Genomic DNA, 21,923 nt, shown 5'->3' with positions numbered 1-21,923 from the left:
AAAAGTGAATTTATGACCAAAACAAGAACAAATATCTGTCAATGGGCTCAGATAAACAACAATTCAAAGGGAAAAAGTTCACACCCTTTTGACAGAAATGTGTATTTTTAAGCATAAACTCCATTTTGTTCAGTTTCACAAAACTTTACATGTTTAACTTGCATCTCAAGTAAATGTATCTTGATTTAAGGATGTTTGTATTGGAAAACAACATAGAAATACTGAAAAAGACATGAATTTTTTGCAGTGCATACCAGAATTAATGCCTGATTTCATAAATCTACGACTTACAGCTCTGATTTAAGACCATTTTTGGCCTTAATTTGTTGAAGGGCAAATGTAGATTCTGTCATTAATTACTCACCCTTCATTTTTGGGTGAACCATAGTGTATCATGCACGTGTACCTCTATGCAGAGCGTGATGGGCTCCACTCCTCTCAGAGAGTGCCGGTCGAACGGGTCAAAGCTGTCGTCTCTCATGATCGACGGCTGCAGTACGTAACCGCTCCTGCCGTTCAGCATGAAGAGAGCCTGATTCATCTGCATGGGCTTATCTGCAGAGAAATGATCACTCTGTTAAACAACAGGACGCACAAAGCGGAGGAAAAGAGGACAGGACTGAGAGCCGTGGCTCTGTTCTCACCTGCGGTCTGGAAGTTAAGAGCCACCAGCTGACTGCCGCACAGCCACATGGGTAACGGGTCGTAGTTGGACGAGTCCAGGCGCTGACCGCGCGGGTAGATCCGCGACAGCTGTAGCCGGTTGTACTGCAAGAACTTCTTTCCTTTGATACGGTTCACGTACTTCTCCGCTTTGGTCTCGGGAAACGAGGACATGTCCCGGAAACAGGCCCGCTCCGTCCCGATTTCTACAGGAGACAGAGAATGAACCAGGAATCAGTGTAATCTGCATTAGGCATTAAAGGCTTGAATTCAAAAGTGTTGGACGTCTTACTGTCTTCATCAAAAGGAACCGGTCGGCAGTAGATGACGAGGTCTGACAGCTCTAAAGCGATCTTCTTTCTTCTTTCCATCATTTTACCCTCCTCAAGCTGATGGACAACAAATAATCTTCAGTCAATAACACTGTCACGCAGTACATGTAAATAAAAACACTGTTAGGAAACTGCATATATCTTAGATAATCATTAGTCATACTAAACATCTTATTACACTTACACCTGTTTGACATGATTTGCAAGCACAAATTAGCATTCAGAAAAGCTGGGCAGAGGTTTAGTAACAGGTGGTGAGGGCCGTTTTATTGTGTTAGTGTAGAGGAGGAGATATCGCGTATCGTAGCCGACCTTAGCTTCAGAGGTCATGGTGACCTCCCGTATCTTCATCACCCAGTCCTTCAGCTCGTCCTGCGAATTGGCTGCGATGTCCAGCACTGGGCCGGTGCGGGGTGAAGCGACAGGCACCAGAGAGAAGACGAACTGTCTGCTGCCCTTCCCTTCTTGTCTGACCACTACAGGACAGACACAAGATGTACTCATACACTCAACACAACAAACATGCAACTCCTGCAATCCACATATTTCTGCTCTGAATCAGGATGTTCAGTGAAGGAGAAAATACGGCAGGAATTAATGAACTCATTGAATTTATGGTCAAAAAAAAAAAAAAAAGAGGAGTGTCTATGAACAATACTTGTAGAAGCAATAATGGAAAAATGTTTGGTGACGTCAGCCAAAAAGAAAACAGATTTCAGTTTTATGCTAGGGTTGAGCTATATCTCTCTTATTAGTGTAGTACATGGGGAAAAAAATCCAGTAAATTAATGAAAAAAAAAATCAATTTAACAATAACAACAACGATAAATAAATACAAATATTAATTAATAGTTATATTAAATAAATGCATATAAATAACATTACAGTATTTATTCATCTTTGTTAATGTTAATTAACAAAAATACAGTTGTTCATTGTTAGTTCAGTGCATTATCTAATGTTAAACAAACACAACTTGTGATTTTAATAATGCATTAGTATGTTGAAATTAATATAAGGTTAATACATGCTGTAAAAGTGTTGTTCATTCTTAGTTCATGTTAACTAATGAAACTTACTGTAAAGTGTTAAAAAAACTATACTATAATAAACCTAAAAAATTATAGAAAAACAAACTAATAGAACTAATAGTTTTAGTAATAGAATTTACTAAAACTATAATAGTATATACTACTAATACAGTTAGGGTTTTTAAAAATTGTTTTAAAATATCTCACTGTAGTGCAAGAAAGAAATCCAGTAAATTAACGTAAAAAATAATAACATCCATAATTAATTTAATAACAACTAATATTAACTACAACCATAGAAATAAATGTTCGTTACTTGAAATAACAAATGATAACTAAGAATAAAAAAGAAAGAAATAAAAAAAACACTTGTATTCACTGAGTTTAACTTGATGTACTAAATCAGAAATTTAAAAACTTTATTAACTTAAACTCATAATTACTCCAGTCTTCAGTGTCACATGATCCTTCATAAATCAGTCTAATATACTGATTTTTTTATTTAATTTTTTTTTTTTTATCAATATTGAAACCAGTTTTGCGGCTTAATATTCAAATGTCTGGGGTCAGTACATTTTTATTCTTTCTTTTTTTGAAAAAAAAAATAAAAAAAATACTTCTATTCACAAAGGATGTGTTAAATTATTAAAAAGTGACAGCTTAGATTTACATTGTTAGAAAATACTTATATTTTGAAAAAAAAAAAAAAAAAAAAAAGAAATGCTGTTCTTTTTAATTTGTTATAAAATATTAACATTATTAACATATATAAACATTGGTAATTCTAATAAAATAATAATAATAATAATAATAATAAATCATATTAGAATGATTTCTGAAGGATCATGTGACACTGAAGACTGGAGTAATGATGCTGAAAATTCAGCTTTGATCACAGGAATAAATTATATTTTAAAGTATATTAAAATAAAAACTTTTATTTTGTATTGTAATAACATTTTGCAATATTACATTTTTTTCTGTATTATCCTCATTATATTGTCCTATTTATTTATTCACTTTTTTTACACCACATTTCAAGGCTATTTTCATTATATTGTGAAATACTTTGACAACCCCTAGTGAGGACTAGTTACTGGACCTCACTAGTTTAAAAAAATATTAAAAAAAAGAAAAAAGCCAAAAGATGTTGTTGATGTAAATCTAGTGTTAGTTCAGGAGTAGAGGATGGGTTAGAGGATAATATCATAATATAATATCAGGAAAATATCATTAACCTGACAGAAAATCAATGGACGTCAATGCAATGTCCTCACTAACACAGTGAAACAAATGTGTGTGCGGGTCTTTATAAGGGTCTCAAACAGTGATCTCATGATGTGTATCAGGGAAGAGGAGCACACACACACACACACACTCACCGATCTGACAGGAAGACACGTCCACACTTCCTCTCAGGAGATCTCCCAGAGGACTGTTCTCTGTGGCCTGCTGAGCGCGTGTGGAGAGCAGAGAGAAAACCGGGGTAAAGGTCGGAGCCCAGAGCGCCTCTGACACAACACAACAACAACAAACACAAACACACGCGACTCACAGATCGGTCGGGCTCCACGGCCGTCGGGCTGATTTCCTCCACGTAATTCGCAGGGAACCACAGTTGCTTTTTACCGCCGTAGTCTCCCTTCCACCTGCGTGGACAACACAAACACACAAACGCTTGTTTTCAGGCTCCACGTGGCGTTTGTGAACCAAGTCAAGACTGAAACAGAGAAACAGGCTCCAAAAACAAACACACGAAGCAGATAATGCAAGTAAAAACAGGCTTTGGCAAATACATGAGACTTTCCGGCTAGTTACACATTGATGTTAGAAATTCAAAAAGTGCATGCCATTGATCGCAATATATAAAAAAAGAAAAGATAAAAAATAATTTGTGACCCCTGGGTGCTCAACAATAATGGCTCACAACACTGGATTATTATAAACACACTGCAGTTTCATCAAAAAAAGTAGTTCTGAAAGTCATTTCAATGATATTGTTCCTCTGTGTTGTTATTGTTAGACAAAGTCTCAGGTCAGACATCACTTATCTTTAGTTCAGTTCACCTCATCCATCTAATCACTGACCCTTATCGAGCACTTCTGTTTTCTACAACTACTTCTTCAATTCAGTATTTAGAGCCAAGTTTAGCACTAGATTTGTTTTTGTTTACATTAGTGACAGAACGTTTTCTTTGCCAAATGAAGCTACATTCCTAAAAAACTCACATTTCTCACAGAAACGGTTTATTATTGACTACAGATTTAAAATCTGCTGTAGCTTCTGTTGCTAGTCAGATCGTCCCTCAGTAGTGCGCACACTACAAGAGCATCAGACGTAAACTATGATCTGCTCATCACAGACGATATGCTTGATCGCTATTGTGTGCACTTGATGTGACTGACATGAAGTTTATTCCCAGTTCTGTTTTAAAACAAATCAGGATTATCAGGATAACTAAAACCATAAAAATAATTGATAACTAAAATATATATATAAAAAAAAAGGGAAAATATCTAATTAATTGAACAACTTGATGTACTAAAATAACAATAAAAACTATACAGACTTTTTTTAAAAACAACAAACAAAAAAAAAGACAAAAACAAATACTAAAACTTTAAAATAAACATAAAAGCAGAAACGCTAAAATTAAATCTAACTGAAAATATTAAGGAAAAAAAGATAAAAGGTTGGTTTATTGAAGTTGATTTATGTAGTTTCTAAACAAACCAAAAACACACCACCAGTCAAAAGTTTTTGAACAGTAAGATTTTTTGTTTTTTGTTTTGTTTTGTTTTTTTTAAGAAGTCTGTTCTGCTCACCAAGCCTGCACTTATTCGATCCAATTACAGAAAAAAAAAAAAAAAAAGTACAATTTTGAAATATTTTACTATTTAAAACAACTGTTTTCTATTTAAATACATTTTAAAATGTAATTTATTCCTGTGATTTCAAAGCTGAATTTTTAGCATCATTACTCCAGTCACATGATCCTTCAGAAATCATTATAATATTCTGATTTGTGGCTCAAAACATTTTTTTTTCTTTTCTTTTCTTTATTAATTTATTATTATTGTTATTATTATTATTATTATTATTATTATTATTATTACTACAGCTAAGTAGATTTTTTTCAGGTTTGCTGATGAATAGAAAGTTCAGAAGAACAGCATTTATCTGAAAGAGAAATCATTTGTAACATTATAAATGTCTTTTTCGTCTCAATTTAAAGCATCCTTGCTAAATAAAAGTATTACTTTCTATAAAAATAAATAAATAAAATATATTAATTAATGCCTCCAAGCTTTTAAATGGTATAGTGTATAATGCTGCAAAAGCTTATTTCAGATAAATGCTAATCTTTGGATCTTTCTATTCAAAGTATCCTGGGGGAAAAAAAAAACAAAAACAAAAAAAAACTTTAACTGTTTTAATTATTGATAATTATAACAACAATAATAATAATAAATGTTTCTTGAACAGCAAATCAAAAGAGAATAATTTCTGAAGGATCATGTGACACTGAAGACTGGAGTAATGATGCTGAAAATTCGGCTTTGATCACAGGAATAAATTACATTTTAAAATATTATATTTATATTTACTACATTTTAAATAGTAAAAATATTTTACAATATTACTGATTTACTGTATATTTGGATTAAATAAATGCAATTAAAATCTTTTATTTTGTTTTTATTTTATCTATGTTATTTGATTTTTTTGTTTTTCTCAGGTTGAATTGGCCGCTGTGTATATTGACAGTGTCTTGTACTCACCAGCCTCCTTCCTGTTTGTCCACATTCTGAATGATGGCGTTCTTACTGAAGGAAAGCTCATCGTCGCGCTGGGCTTTGTATTCATACATGGCTCGTACTGTGCACTGCTCACACACACAAACACACAGAACCGTCACACACCAAACTGAACAGTATGAGAAACCCATGCTGCAGCTGGAGAGCAGAGGTACCTTAAATGTGGGCATCTGATTGGCTTCCACATAGAATCCGGGGTTACGGCCCTCATACAGAGACCCATAATCAGGCTCCTGCAGACACACAGAAACAGACAAACCTTTCACTTTAACCCCGTTCACACAAAAACCACCTGACAGTGACAGCTGACAGAACAAGACTGACAAAACCACAACAGCTCACAGACCTAGTGCAACAACCTGAGAACAAATAATGGAACGGCAGCTTTCAAGAAAGACTGTAAAAGAAAATTGTTGCCATTCATAAACCATTAACTACGACTTTTACCTTAATAAACTCCTAATTTGCTGCTTATTAATAGTTAGTAATGCAGTTGTTATGTTCAGGTATTGGGCAGGATTAGGGATGTAGAATATGGTCATGCAGAATATGTGCTGTATAAGCACTAATAAACAGCCAATGTGTTAATAAAAGGGATAAGAACGTGAAAGTGAAGAAAGTGCTACCAATACTTATCTTTTAGCCTGCTACTGTTTTTAAGACAAAACTTCATTCTTCATTACTTAAGGGTAACACTTTAGTTTAGGGACCAGTTCACAATGTTAACTAGTTGCTTATTATCACACCTATTATTAACATATTGACTGTTTATTAGTACTTATAAAAGCAAATATTCTGCATGACCATATTCTACAACTACCAACAACTTAACAACTACCTTACTAACTATTAATAAGCAGCAAATTAGGATTTTACTGAGGCAAAAGTCGTAGTTAATGGTTTGTTAAAGGAGTAGTTCACTTCCAGAACAAACATGTACAGATATGTACTCACTCTCTTGTCATTCAAGATGTTCAAGCGCTACTTTCTTCAGTCATAAAGAAATTGTTTTCAGGATTTTCCTCCATACAGCTTCAAAGGGCTCTAAACGATTCCAGCCAAGGAAGAAGGGTCTTATCTAGCAAAACGATTGGTTATTTTCTAAATTTATATGCTTTTTAACCTCAAACACTCGTCTCGTCTAGCTCTGCGTGAACTCTGGCAGTTAGGGTATGTCGAAAAACTCCCATCTCATTTTCTCCTCCAACCTCAAAATCATCCTACATCGCTGCAGAAGAACCGACCCAGTGTTTACACAGTGAACGTGCAAAAAAAAGATCAAACACCCTTTTAAAACAGCAATGCAGGATGATTTTGAAGTTAGAGGAGAAAATAAGATGGGAGTTACACAAATACACATCGCAGAGCTAGACAAGACAAGTGCTTGAGGTTAAAAAGAATAATTGTCATTTTTTAAATAACCAATCGTTTCGCTAGATAAGACCCTTCTTCCTCGGCTGGGATCATTTAGAGTCCTTTAAAGCTGCATTTAAACTACATTTTGCAAGTTCAAACTCGTGGGCACCAGAGAAGTCCATTATATGGACATCCTGAAATGTTTTCCTCAAAAAAACTCTTTTAAAATTTCTTTACGACTGAAGAAACAAACAAAAACAAAAAAAAAAAACTTGAAAATCTTGGATGCAAAGCGAGTGTGTTCTCCTTCAGTAGCGAGAAATGGACCTTAAAGTGTGACCAACTGAAGAATTTAAATTCTTAAAAAGAATGCTAATGTTTGGATAATCTCAAACTTATATCCCAAAAGTAAGCTATTTAACAAATTTACTGGGATGTATCAAATTTATTGTTGCAATCAGGCATTACTACAAAACACTAGCTATATATAATACTAATAATAATTGAAACAAATGATCTATCATGACCACAATGATTGTCATGATTACACATGATGTAACTTTTTTTTTGGACTTAAGATTCAGTAACAACTCTATGAAAACATCAAATAGACCAATTATATGTTTGTGAACACTCATGTCTCTTCATACCTTAGAACTGTACACGAATTATGAGATTCTGAAATGTTTGACCTCCTAACTGAAGATATACACTACCATTCAAAAGTTTTGGGGTCAGTAAGACTTGTAATAGTCTTTAAAGAAGTCTCTTATGCTCATCAAGGCTGCATTTATTTGATTAAAAATATAGGAAAAAAAAAACAGTAATATTGCAAAATGTTTTTACAATATAAAATAATGTTTTTTATTTTAACATACTTTAAAATAGAATTTATTCCTGTGATGAAAAGCTGAATTTTTATCAGCTGTTACTCCAGTCTTAAGTGTCACATGATCCTTCAGAAATCATTCTAATATGCAGATTTATTATTAGAATGATCAATGTTGGATAATATCAACAGTTGTGCTGCCAAATATTGTTTGGAACCTGTGATTTTTTTTTTTTCAGGATTCTTTAATGAATAGCAAGTTTAAAAAGTACAGTGTTTATTTAAAATATAAATATTTTATAACAATGTAAATTATTTATTATTAACTTTTAATAAACTTTTAATTATTAACTTAATACATCCTTGGTGAATAAAAGTATTAATTTCTTAAAAAAAAAAAAAAGAAACAATACAAATGTACTGACCCCAAACTTTTGAACGGTAGTGTATATATATATACATACATACATACATACATACATACACAAAAAAAAAACTTATATTTTGGATATAATTAATCATCATCCAGTACTACTTAATAATAAGTAGTTAAGGTATGAGGCAGGGATTTAGTACTAATGGATCTTTCTCACATTTTGACAGAAGTCGTCGTAGTTGGGTAAAATCCGAGAGCAGTGAATGGGAGAGCACCACAAATATATTTTTTACATTCCCATTTGCTCAAATAGCAAAGGAAAAACTACACGATAGTGTTTTCACGACTCTCAATCAAAGGAAAAAAATTGAGAGAGACTGATATCGGCAGTCAGAAGAGAGAACGATGTCAAATTTACCGTCCCTCACATAGACGCGGCATTAGAAACACACTCGCATAACTAGTTTTTTTGTAACTTGATGAAAAGGTGATTTAATGCAAAGTATAGTGTTATAAATGTACATACATATTTTTAAAAATCAAAATATAAAAAAGTTTAAAGGATTTATGATGACGATGACCGTTAAAACGCCTCATCACAGGTTTGTGAAAAGGGTCCATAAAAAGCCATTATGCTAGCGGTATGCATGCTAATAGACAACAAGTTAACAGTGGGATCCAGTCACTGAACTAAAGTGTTAAGAAGTGTTAAAATATTCAAATAGTTATATTTGAACTTCTTAGAGATTACAGAAGCGTCCGCTGGACTGATATAAACCCGTAACCTGTGACTCCTGGAAATGTCTTAAAACCAACCAATCCCATTAGAGCTGTGGGAATTTCAGTCAGATCTGGTCAATTGTGTGCGAAGTACGTCTATTTGTGAAGTGCCACACCGCAGCAGGTTTACATTTGTGGTCTCGATACTAATTTCAGACTAACCACATTCTGAGAAACTAATACACACCCCTTAAGTCTGAAGGAAGTCAACTAAACACGGGCCCCTCTCACTAACACTTATTTTAACAGCACCCACACACCGAACAGCAAGATTTCAGTATGCATGGGGTCAGTTCACCTATATGCATTGCAAAGCCCATATTTTAAGTTTCTACATGAGGTGTGCACCCGCCAGCAGTTTAATTATCGAATTATTTCAGGCTAGAAGTTCAAAAGCGCTTTATGATTAAAGGGACAGTACACCCAAACATGAAACTTCTGTCATTCTGTCTCATTTGCACTAAAACTGTATGACGGATTTTTTTTTTCTGTGGAACGAATCATATTTTAAGATTTTTTTCTCCATACAAATGAAGTCAGTGTGGTTTACAAGACTTTCATGTCTTGTTTTAAAATATCTTGGCTGAGGGTGAGTAAAGTGACGACAGAATTTAAATTTGTAGGTGGACTTTCCCTTTAACAACAGATTGCGTGTAACGGGTCACTCACAGCAGTGCCGATCTTCTCCAGTGTTTCCTCATTGATGGGGTAGCGTAGCTTCATCTTACGGTACAGTGGATGTTTCTCATAGTAACTGATTAAATCTACTAAACTGTCAAACTCAGAAGTGCCCAAAACCACCGTCTGTCCCTCCTGCTGCACGCGGCAGTGCTTTATCTTGCCCTCCGCCCTGAGAGAGCGAACGAAAAGAGGGGAAAAAGAAGACAGTGAGGAAAAACTGCAGAAACAAGGACACAATAAAACATGAAAGCCGGAGTCTGGATCTCACCGGAAGGAAATGGCGAAAGAGTTGAATTCTGTTCTCTTCCTAACGAGGAAAGCCCCGTCACGCGGGACTCTCATCAACATGTTTTCAGCCTGACTGCGGGACAGACACGCGTGGTACCACCTGCACGGAAAACACACACAACACACGCTGAAATTAGAAGGGAAAACACAGGGAGGACAGGAAGCAGCACACAAACCCCTGCCTCAGACGTGCTGCTGCTGTTCTTCCCTGCAACATGAACTCTACCATTCACAAGGAAACAAATAAACAAATGACTTTTATTCAGCAAGGAAGAATTAAACTGATCAGTAAAGACATTTGTAACGTTACAAAAGCCATTTTGTATTCATATTCATCCAGGAATCATGAAACCATTTAATTTAACTGCTTTTTTTTCCTGAACAAAAAAAAAAAAAAAAAAAAAAAAACAATTTTCCCCTAATTTACAGAAGACACCCAGTTGTAATTCTACATTTTTAAAATTTGCTACTATCCTAGGTTTTGCCTATTTGTCAGTAAGATCTTTTTTGTTTTAAAACACAGTGAAATTTAATATGCCCCCTTATCTTTTACATATTTTAATATGTAAAAGTCAGAATAAGCATGTTGTTTGAATTTTTACATAAATATTGTGTTACACTGAACAATGTAACATTATTTAAACCAAATTTGGACATTTTATTCTCCAAAAATGTAGTTGAAAACTTAAAAGTAGACACTTTACTTACATTTAATGTAGGGCTATCAAACGATTAATCGCGATTAATCACATAAGTAAAAGTTAGAGTTTGCCTAATATATGTGTGTGTACTGTGTGTAATTATTATGCATATATAAATACACACAAATTAATGTGTATATTTAAGAGAAATATTATGTACAGAATATTTGTATATATATTATAAATTATAGAAAAATTATGATAAATACATGTAGTTGTAAACATTTCTTAAATATGTACATGAATGTGTTTCTATTTATATATACACAATAATTACACACAGTTCACACATATATATTAGGAAAACTCAAACTTTTGAAAAAAAACCCTTCTATTTTGGATATAATTAATCGTCATCCAGTACTACTTAATAATAATGTAATGAAATTTGTTTTTATATCAATATTTGATACTATTTATTGGCCACCGTGTATTGTCATTGGCCATAACACAATTATGGCTATAAAATCAGCCCATAATTGAAGGAGAACTCACCTTTCTTCCTTATTAATTGATAATTATTTTAATTTTCAACTGTATACTCTCATTCTATGTTGTTTAAAAAGTACTAAACAATGATCCATCCTCAGTACTGTATATTATAATTTTCGATTGCATGACAATATAGTAGTTGTGATCATATTGACCAAAACTCTCACAGCATCCTTATTCTTAAAGAGACAGTGCACCCAAAATAATAACTCTGTCATTTATTCACCCTCATATCATTTCAAACCAGTATGAGGTTTCTTTTTTTTGTCCATACAATGGAAGTCAGTGATAACTAAAACATGATTCCTGAAATAGCTTTCAACAGAAGTAAGGTTTCTTCTTAAAGGGGAACTTCACTTCCAGAACAACTATTTACAAATAATGTACTCACCCCCTTGTCATCCAAGATGTTCATGTCTTTCTGCCTTCAGTCGTAAAGAAATGATGGTTTTTGAGGAAAACATTTCAGGAATCATCTCCATATAATGGACTTTTCATTTCATTCATCATTTTGAACTTCCAAAATGCAGTTTCAATGCAGCTTCAAAAGGCTCTAAATTTTTGTGCAAGCAACTGAACGAATCACTCCCCAAGATGACTCGCTCTTCACGAGTCACATTAAAGATTCGTTCAAAATGAATGAATTCGTTCAAGAACGACCCGTGGACGCACATCCCAGTGCCTGTGCGACACAAGCTTTTGTGCTTAAAAAGTATACACATTTTTATTTTTCAAAAAAAATGACCGATCATTTCGCTATATAAGACCCTTCTTCCTCGTTTAGAGCCTTTGAAGCTGCATTTAAACTACATTTTGGAAGGTCAAAATCGGGGGCACAATTGAAGTCCACTATATGAAGAAAAATGCTGAAATGTTTTCCTCAAAAACCATAATTACTGAAGACAGAAAGACATGAACATCTTGGATGACAAGGGGGTGAGTACATTATCTGTAAATTGTTGTTCTGGAAGTGGACTTCTCCTTTAAGTAATGGTTTAGAAGGACATGAGGGAGAGTAAAACGACAGAAGTATGATACTGCGGTGAACTGTCCCTTTAAGTCCTTTCAGCCATTAGCTGGGTCAGTTGTGAAGGTGAGACTCACTCTTTGCTCTCGTGAGCGTTGGTTTGTGGCACTGGCTCCGTCAGCTTCATCTCAAACTCGTTGCAGCGCAGAGGCACCTGCTGGTAATGTGTGATGAGCGCAAACAGGGTGTCAAACACCAGGTTATCCGTCAGGTAGAACTTGGGGCTGCCGGCCTCCTGTCGAGAGTGAATCCTGCAGTGCTGAACCCGACCGGATCGCCTGACCAGAGGAAACGGTCATAAAATCAACAAGAAACGCTCTCATTTTACAGCCATTTCCAGTAAACAATCAGTCAGCCACTGCTCTGTAGGGTGAGGTAAAGTTGAAGTGTAGTTACCAGAAGGAGAGCGTGTAGTCTCCCACAAACGTCTCGCTCTCCCGCACCAGGAACGAGCCGTCCGGCGCTCCCGTCTCCAGACAGTACTCCGACAGCAGACGCTCCGCGATCTGACGCCCGTCACGTCCCGCTCCCAGCTTACCGTGAAACCACTTCTCCGTCACATGCTGGTCCATGCCGTTACAGACCTAAAGAACAAGAGCAAGTACAGTCTGAATGTTCAATGGCACGAATGCGTTCACCACAGGCTTTTATTATATATACACTTACGTATATGTATGCATACTTACACATACTTAGATTTTTTTTTTAGCATATACCCTAGAAAAGCTACAGCTCCTAAGTAGTTGGCTAACATTTGCTGTATAACAAGCTTACTAAATACAGTTGACAAATAGGCAAAGACAATTTTTGAAGAAGAAATGCATACATTTATGTAGTGTGAAGTCTGATATTTGAGAAAATATGTGACCCTGGACCACAAAACCAGTCTTAAGTCGCTGGGGTGTAATTGTAGCAATAGCCAAAAATACATAGTATGGGTCAAAATTATTGATTTTTCTTTTATGCCAAAAATCATTAGGAAATTAAGTAAAGATCATGTTCCATGAAGACATTTTGTAAAATTCCTACTGTAAATATCAAAACTTAATCTTTGATTAGTAATATTCATTATTAAGAACTTCATTTGGACTTTAAAGGTGATTTTCTCAATATTTAGATTTTTTTGCACCCTCAGATTCCAGATATTCAAACAGCTGTATCTCAGCCAGATATAGCGTTGTCCTAACATCCATACATCAATGGAAAGCTTATTTATTCAGCTTTCAGATGATGTATAAATCTCAATTTTGAAAAATGTACCCTTATGATTGGTTTTGTGGTCCAGGGTCACATATAAAGGGTCCCTAATATTGTCAATTCTTTAATTGTTTGTTTGTTTTTTTTAACTGAACTGTACCATAAAGTTGTCCTATGGTGTGACATAGAAAAAATTAAGGAAAAAAATAAAAAATAAAAAACTCTTAACATAAATATCATGAAAAATGTATCTTCAGTGTCAGACACTTATTTTCATATAGTGTTATTTATTTAATTAACATTTTTTTCCTCATGACTTGTTGGACAATTTCAAGACAAACTTTGCTGTCATCCATTCAAAAACAAACAAAAAAAAAAAAAAAAAAAAAAAGCGAAAATTATACCATTTTAAGATTGCAATACTCAGCTGTTTTGTTTTGTTTTTTAAGATATTTTGAGATAAACAAATCTGTGGTTCTTGTATGTGTGTTACACCATAGGACATTATGTCACACTAAAGGACAAAAATGGTAGTTCAAGTATTTCTACTTAATTTTGAACATGTCAAACGTGAAAAAGTTTAATTTTGATACTAACAATATCAATGTTTTTTTTTCCTAAATAAAATAAAATAATCAACAAAATTCAGTGTCTTAGTCCATCAGTATGTTACTGAAACTATTCCAGACCCTCTGCTGCATGTGCAGCACAGCTAAATATGATTGAAAGTTATAATACAACTAAATATTATAGATATATGATTGAAACTATATTTATTAAGATGTGAATAATTTTTTTATATGGCTACTCTTCTATTTACTTTCTGCATCGTTCTCTTCTGGTGGATCCCTGTTCATTTTCTGTCTATATTTCTGTGTCCCCTCCTCCACTAACTCCTCTCCCTCAATTCTTTCTGTTTCATAAACAAAGTATTTATACTTATTTTCATGACACTTTATAACAGCACAAGTTTTCTACAAAAACAAACAGCTTCTTAAAGAAACCTTGTTCTCTGGTGTGACATCTTTGTCCTATGGTGTGACAGTACAGGCGTCACACCAAAGGACTTTTCAGCCTTTTGTGTCAATTAATCACCCTGCTATACTGAGCTAACCTGTCATTAGTGGTTTGCAAGGCATATTTGCATAATTTTTCATGATTATGCAGTTTAATATACAGTTTTTAATTAAAGAAAATATAATTTAGGGGTGTCACACCAAAGGACAACAAAATGTCATGGGCTTGACAAGGGGCTTCAGTAACATTAACATGAATGGGATCCTTCGACTCTTAAAAGTTTTTTTTGGAAATGGCCGATTTAAAATCAGGATATGATGTCACACCAGAGAACATGGTTTTTCTCACACACACACACACACACACACACACACACAGCAAATTTAATTACAGAACTGAATCGAGCACAGGAACTTCTCAGGACACTACTGAGCTATAAAAAGGCCCAAGGAAAAACTGGGGGCTTTTTTGCGGGTTGTGTAAAATTGAGCTATTAGAGACAGCACACGCACATCAGATGTCCTTTGTAGACCCCTTGGTAGCCATTTAGATTAGGGAACACACATGCAATATTAACTAAGAGTTTTCCCTCAATAAACTCCTAACTTGCTGTTTATTGACAGTAAGGTAGTCCATGTATTAGGGTTGAGGGATCTTATATATGGTTAAGCATATTACACACGCTTTACAAGTATTAGTTAAGTCTATTACTACTCTGGTAATATGCATGCTGATAAGCATTTTTAAGTCAATTTTACAGTCATTTTTAATCATAAACATCTAAAAGACATTTTCTACATGCACATCACAACTTTCAAAAAAAAAAAAAAAAGTAAAAAATGCACCACATAGACGTCTACATGATGTACGTGTGCTAGCTCAGCTCTAAATGCTAGCAAATTAGCTCTGTTGTACAATGTAGCATTAAAAAAAAAAAAAATGGTTGTGTAATCTCAACATTTTGTCACCCTGACCTTACTGATCTTGCTAAATAAGCTCAAATGTCAGTGTCAAATTTATAACTTATAACCTTTAAGATCAGCACAAATCAAATTAAAAGCTTACGTCCATACAGAACAATCCCACACAAAGCGAAAATAAATGACATATCTCAGATCTGCGGCACATATTCAACTTAAAACACTGTAACTGTAAGCAAAATACTCGAGGTTTCATTCAGTATATAAACAACAATATATTTTAACACATATGAATTGGAGGTTGACCAATACTGGATTTTGCTGTCTGATACTGTAATAACGTGTTTAAAGACGAGCAATACACAGATTAATGTGCCAATACTCGTCAGTTTATATACTGAATGCACTGAACTTTGTTCCTAGTCTGTCTTTTTGTGACGGGACGAGAATTTACAAGAGTTTGATGAAGAAAAGAAGGAAAGAAGGAAAGAAAGAAAGAAAGAAAGAAAGAAGGAAAGAAAAGAAAAAGAGAAGGAAAAAAAGGAAAGAAAGAAAAAGAAAAAAGGAGAAAAAGAAAGGAAAAAAGAATGAATGAACAAACTAAAAAAAATAAAAAATAGAAGAGGAAAGAAAGATAAAGTAAAGAAAGAAAAAAGAAAAAAAATGAACAAAAGAAAAAGAGGATGGAAGGAAGGAAGGAAAGATAGAAAGAGAAAGAAAAAAAGAAAAAGAAAAAAGAAAAACGGAAGGAAGGAAGGAAGGAAAGAGAAAGAAAGAAAGAAAGAAAGAAAGAAAGAAAGAAAGAAAGAAAGAAAGAAAGAAAGAAAAAAAAAAAAAAAGAAAAAGAAAAAAGAAAAAAAATGAACAAGGAAGGAAGGATGAAGGAAGGAAGGAAAGATAGAAAGATAGAAAGAGAAAGAAAGAAAAAGAAAAAAGAAAAACGGAAGGAAGGAAGGAAGGAAGGAAAGAGAAAGAAAGAAAGAAAGAAAGAAAGAAAGAAAGAAAGAAAGAAAGAAAGAAAAAGAAAGAAAGAAAGAAGAAAAAAGAAAAAAGGAAAGAGCAGAAAAAGAACGAAATAAAAGACTGGAAGAAAGAAAAGGAAAAGGAAAAAATGAAAGAAAAAGAAAATAGGAAAGAAAGAAGGAAAAATGGAAAAAAAAAAAAAAAAATGAACGAAAGAAAAAGAAAAGAAAGGAAAAAAGGAAAGAAAACGAAAAAAGGGAAAAAAAGAAAGGAAAAAATAACAAATGAACAAACGAATGAAAAAAGAAAAAGAAAAAAGGAAAGAAAGAAAAAAGAAAAAAAAAGAAAAAACTAAAGAAAGAAAGAAAGAAAGAAAGAAAGAAAGAAAGAAAGACATACAAACATGACTCTTGTTTTCAGATATTTATGCTTTACTATTTCCAGCTGCTCGGCCACAGATGAGAGACTGTTACAACCATTCACAACATATTACACTATAAAAACCATCAAGTAAACATTGTCATAATTCGTCAGCAAGATCATAAGCAAATCACTTGGCATAAATGCACAGTATTCACTGACTGAGAAATGCTCAGAAATCAGAGCCTGTAGAGCATTAAACACTGTGTTTATTTCATCAAACCACAGCTTTTTGATTAATTATCACATCATTTTGCAATTCCTGTTTGTCTGTTCCCAATTAATAATACTTATACCAGCGTGTGATTTGTGAATAAAGCAGAGGGAGGATGCTTTTAAACACTTTTTTCTCTCTCCAAAAGCAGAGGTTACTCCATCTCCCATAGGGCTACAGCCCAAGTAACCTAATCTTAGTGTAATCTGTTAACAACACATTCAATATCCGTCTTTTTAGGCAAGTACCAGATAATGAGCGTCATGACATTAAATGTTTTTAATACAATGACAAATCGCACCCTGCTTATACCGTATAAGACCTTGAATTTATCAAAACTGATTTTTCCGTAAGCTTTTTACTTGAAAACAGCTAAACAACTATTACACTAGTAAAAAACTGCAGTGCAGAGATTGTTTTCCTCACCTCTCTGTGCTCCTCCTCATCCTCGTTCCCTTGATTACTTGACGTCTCTTCAGAGTAGTAGATCTTATTGCTGGTCAGAACAAAGAAGTGAGGATACCACTCCTGTGAGGACGACAACATGATGAGCCTCAGCAATCTGCCAGCAGATTTGACATCTCTATAGCAGCAGATGAAGATGATCTTACATGGTTGATGGGATCCTCGAGGTACAGAATGCCGTTCTTGATGGAGTTACTGATGTCGTTCTCAGAGTAGGGCGTTGAAGACGAGACCTCTTCGTATGCACTTCCCTCAGCTAATTTCTTGTGCTGAACACATCAATTGAACAAAGGTGCTTAGTTGAGAAAATCTTCACATGAACGGCTACAAAATGACATTTCCTGCAAATGAGCTCTCACCTTGATCAGGATCTTCCTCTTGAGCTGATTGGGTGAGGGGAGACCGTCGGCCGAGATGTCCACCGCTTTGGTCAAGAGCATCTCTCCAAAGACTTTCTTAAAGAAGGTGGCCATGTTTCTCTGCTGGACAATACTGCAGTGGTCCTCGATGGAGAGGATGATGGGATAGCTGTGTGCAAACACATGTAATGGAATCATAATGTTTATTATTGCATAACACACATTGTACAGATTACAATATTAAATCATCACACAAACACACAGAACTGGTCTGTGCAGACGTCACACTCACTCAGACGTAACAAAGGCATGTTCTTTGATGGTGTAAAGCACATCGCTGAATTTGATCTTGGTGGTGAGGGTGTGACCGTGGTAGATAACAGGCATCCCATCAGGACCGTCCCAGCAGTCCACTGTAAAATACAAACAAACACACATCACGACCAGGAAACAAGCAAAGCAAAAGAACACATGAAACATAAAACCAAAAGAAACAAACACATGAATTAAAGAAATGAAAATTAAAAATCAATAAATAAATAAAATAAACAAACAAACAAACAAACAAACAAACAAACAAAACACATGAAACAAACTGAAAGAAGCCAAAAGAAACAAACAAAACAACTGAAACAAACAAATTAAAAACACATGAAACAAGCAAAGCAAAGGAAACATCAAACAACTGAAATAAAGAAACAAACAAACCAAAAGAAACAAATTAAAAACACATGAAAGAAACCAAAAGCCTAAAGAAACAAACAAAACAACTGAACAAGCAAAGCAAAGGAAACACATGAAACAAACCATAAAGAAACAAACACATAAAAACAAATAAACAAACACAAAAAGAAACAAACACATGAAATAAAAAGAAACTATTAAAATAAACAAAACAAAAAAAAAAAAACACATGCAACAAATGAAAAAACTAACAAAAACAACAGCTGCAAAAGAAACACAAATGAAACAATTATAACAAGCAAAGCAAAAGAAACATGAAACAGTTGAAATAAAAAAACCAAACCAAAAGAAACAAACACGAAATAAACCAGAAAGAAACAAACACATGAAACAAATTAAACAACTGAAAAGCAAACAAACCAAAATAAACAAATACATGAAACAAAACCAAAAAGAACACATGAAGCAATTCAAACAAATAAATAAACCAAAAAAGACACATGAAACAAATGAAATAAACAAAACAAACAAACCCAAAGAAACAAACATGTGAAACAAACCATACAAAAACAAACACATTAGACAAACCAAAATAAGACAAAAGAAACAAACAAAACAAACAACTGAAACAAGCAAAGCAAAATAAACACATGAAACAAATAAAGAAACAATCCAAAAGAAACAAACCAAACAAAAGAGAAACAACATGAAACAAACAAATTAAACAACTGGATCAAAAGCAAACAAATCAAACACACATACGAAACAAACCTAAAGAAACAAACACACCAAAACGAAACAACACATGCAATAAACTAATGAAACTATTTTAACAAACAAAAAAACACATGAAACAAATGAAAAACAAAAACAAACAACTGAAAAAAGCAAAGCAAAGCAAAAAAAAAATTCAAACAAATGAACAAACATGTGAAACAAACCATAAAGAAACAAACACATGAAACAACTGAATCAAAAGCAAACGAACCACAAGAAACACATACATGAGACACAGATAAGCATAAAACAAACCAAAACAAACACACAAATTAACAAATGAGACAAAAACAAACCAAAAGAAACAAACGACAAAGAAACAAACACATGAAACAAAGACAAACACATAAAATAAAAAAAAAAAAAACAAACAAACACACAAAACACAAATTAAACATCTGAAACAAAAACAAACCAAACAAACTAACAAAAGAAACATCAACAAAAAATAAAAAGTATATAAAAATTCCGATTTTTTTTTTTTTTTTTTTTTTTTTTTTAAATGTTTTGTCCTAGAACCAAGAACTAAAACTGTAGGATGTGCGTTATTTACTAAGTGAAAAAGAAAAAGAAAAAAAAAAAAAAACAAAAACACTATTGTAAAACATGTTATTCAATACAAACAGCTGTATCATCAGCTTGTTTATTTTCGATGTTAAGAACTGAAATATGTTTACATGTGCATGTAAAGCACTGATCAACAGCAGTGTGTAACATTAATAATGGTTGACTGAGGGTTGCGTTGAGACTCACACTCAATGCATCTGCAGCCCATCCGCAGACAGCGCGCGTACGCCTCCAGAGACGACTCACTGGAAAACTGGTCTCCCGTCAGATAGCTAAAAATACAAGCACACGTCAGGGCCTGCCTGCATTACTCGAAAATACACTGGCACACACCTTACACCCATCAATAACCTCTCACCTCTACCACAGCTCATAAACCACGCAGATATTCACAAACACGTTAAAGGATTCTTTCCATTCTGTCAGTCTTTAATTGTTTACCTCAAACTTGTTACCCAACAGCTTTATAATCTAGTTACACCGGTTAAACACAAAAATCTTCCTGAAAAGTCACAAAAGCAAATGTACACAAAGCACCATAGTAACACTTCACCAGTCTGAAGCGTCACATCATATGAAAAGATACAGAAATTTCTCCACTTGTCTGCTCTTTTCAGATTCAGACACTCCCTAACGTCGGATGTGTCAGACATGTCCTTCTATTCACGTTTACTGGTCACTGACAGACGTCTCTTTGCTTAAGTTGCACATTGTGTTGGCTGTTCAACATTGTACTTTAGTTTTGCACATTCGTAGGCCTCAACTCTAAAAGCATGTGTATGTCAGCCTCTGCATCCATTTGATGGGCTCCTTTTCATATGGCAAGACATTTATGATTTAGTGTGTAAATCTTTGGAAATAAGATGTTTATACACAACAAAAAGATCGTAGAAGTGCATCTTATGGAAAGCTTCACACAGACGTATGCATTCTAACAGAGACAGTTTTACACTAACAAGAATATGGTTTCTCTTGGAAATCTGTTCAGAACCTTTTCCTTCATTTCATACTCCAACCAACCAGCAAACAGTTCTCATCATCTAAAATTGTGGTTCTTTAAAGGATTCTTTAAATAATCAAATCTTTCCCCATCATCTATCATTCTGGCTCAAGCGGATTCATTTTATACTAATTAACTAACTAACTAAACTAACTAAAACTAACTAACAACCCAACTTACTATACTAATTTATTCTATACTGTAACTAACTAAATCATTCCCCATCATCTAACATTATCGTGCAAGGGGATTCATTTTATACAAGTAAAGCTAACTAACTAAGCAAATCTTTTCCCACAATCTAACATTATGGCTCAAGGGGATTCATTTTATACTATAACTAACTACCCAACCTACCAATTAACTCCCTAACTAACTAAACAACCAAATCTATCCCCACCCAACATTATGGCTCAAGGGGATTCATTTTATACTATAACTAACTACCCAACCTACCAATTAACTCCCTAACTAACTAAACAACCAAATCTATCCCCACCCAACATTATGGCTCAAGGGGATTCATTTTATACTATAACTAACTACCCAACCTAGTAAATAACTACTTAACTAACCAAATCTTTCCCCATCATCTAACATTATGGCTCAATGGGATTTTTTTTATACTATAACTAACTACCCAACCTACCAATTAACTCCCTAACTAACTAAACAACCAAATCTATCCCCACCCATAATTATGGCTCAAGGGGATTCATTTTATACTATAACTAACTACCCAACCTACCAATTAACTCCCTAACTAACTAAACAACCAAATCTATCCCCACCCAACATTATGGCTCAAGGGGATTCATTTTATACTATAACTAACTACCCAACCTACCAATTAACTCCCTAACTAACTAAACAACCAAATCTATCCCCACCCATAATTATGGCTCAAGTGGATTCATTTCATACTATAACTAACTATCCAACCTACTAATTAACTACCTAACTAA

General features: G+C 34.1%; 1 protein-coding gene across 2 annotated transcripts in view; it reads right to left on the bottom strand.

Moving 5' to 3' along the window:
- The window catches only part of plcg1 (phospholipase C, gamma 1), a 51,163-nt gene that overhangs the window by 9,538 nt on the left and 19,702 nt on the right, over window positions 1-21,923 (bottom strand). Inside the window, exons 12-28 of one of the 2 annotated variants that reach the window (XM_051095796.1) lie at window positions 20,145-20,230; window positions 18,223-18,343; window positions 17,931-18,099; window positions 17,718-17,840; window positions 17,533-17,634; window positions 12,772-12,959; window positions 12,453-12,653; window positions 10,136-10,255; window positions 9,856-10,036; window positions 6,001-6,078; window positions 5,810-5,913; window positions 3,582-3,675; window positions 3,409-3,478; window positions 1,308-1,471; window positions 956-1,052; window positions 645-869; window positions 407-555 (exon numbers count right to left, since the gene is read on the bottom strand). In XM_051095796.1, coding sequence (XP_050951753.1) covers window positions 407-555; window positions 645-869; window positions 956-1,052; window positions 1,308-1,471; window positions 3,409-3,478; window positions 3,582-3,675; window positions 5,810-5,913; window positions 6,001-6,078; window positions 9,856-10,036; window positions 10,136-10,255; window positions 12,453-12,653; window positions 12,772-12,959; window positions 17,533-17,634; window positions 17,718-17,840; window positions 17,931-18,099; window positions 18,223-18,343; window positions 20,145-20,230 — 2,272 coding nt within the window. The remainder of the gene's footprint in view (window positions 1-406; window positions 556-644; window positions 870-955; window positions 1,053-1,307; window positions 1,472-3,408; window positions 3,479-3,581; window positions 3,676-5,809; window positions 5,914-6,000; window positions 6,079-9,855; window positions 10,037-10,135; window positions 10,256-12,452; window positions 12,654-12,771; window positions 12,960-17,532; window positions 17,635-17,717; window positions 17,841-17,930; window positions 18,100-18,222; window positions 18,344-20,144; window positions 20,231-21,923) is intronic. The other variant, XM_051095797.1, reaches the window with a different exon arrangement.

The sequence above is a fragment of the Labeo rohita genome, chromosome 23 (assembly GCF_022985175.1).
Source record: "Labeo rohita strain BAU-BD-2019 chromosome 23, IGBB_LRoh.1.0, whole genome shotgun sequence".
NCBI classification, from domain to species: Eukaryota; Metazoa; Chordata; class Actinopteri; order Cypriniformes; family Cyprinidae; genus Labeo; species Labeo rohita.
This window is presented reverse-complemented; position numbering and strand designations above follow the sequence as displayed.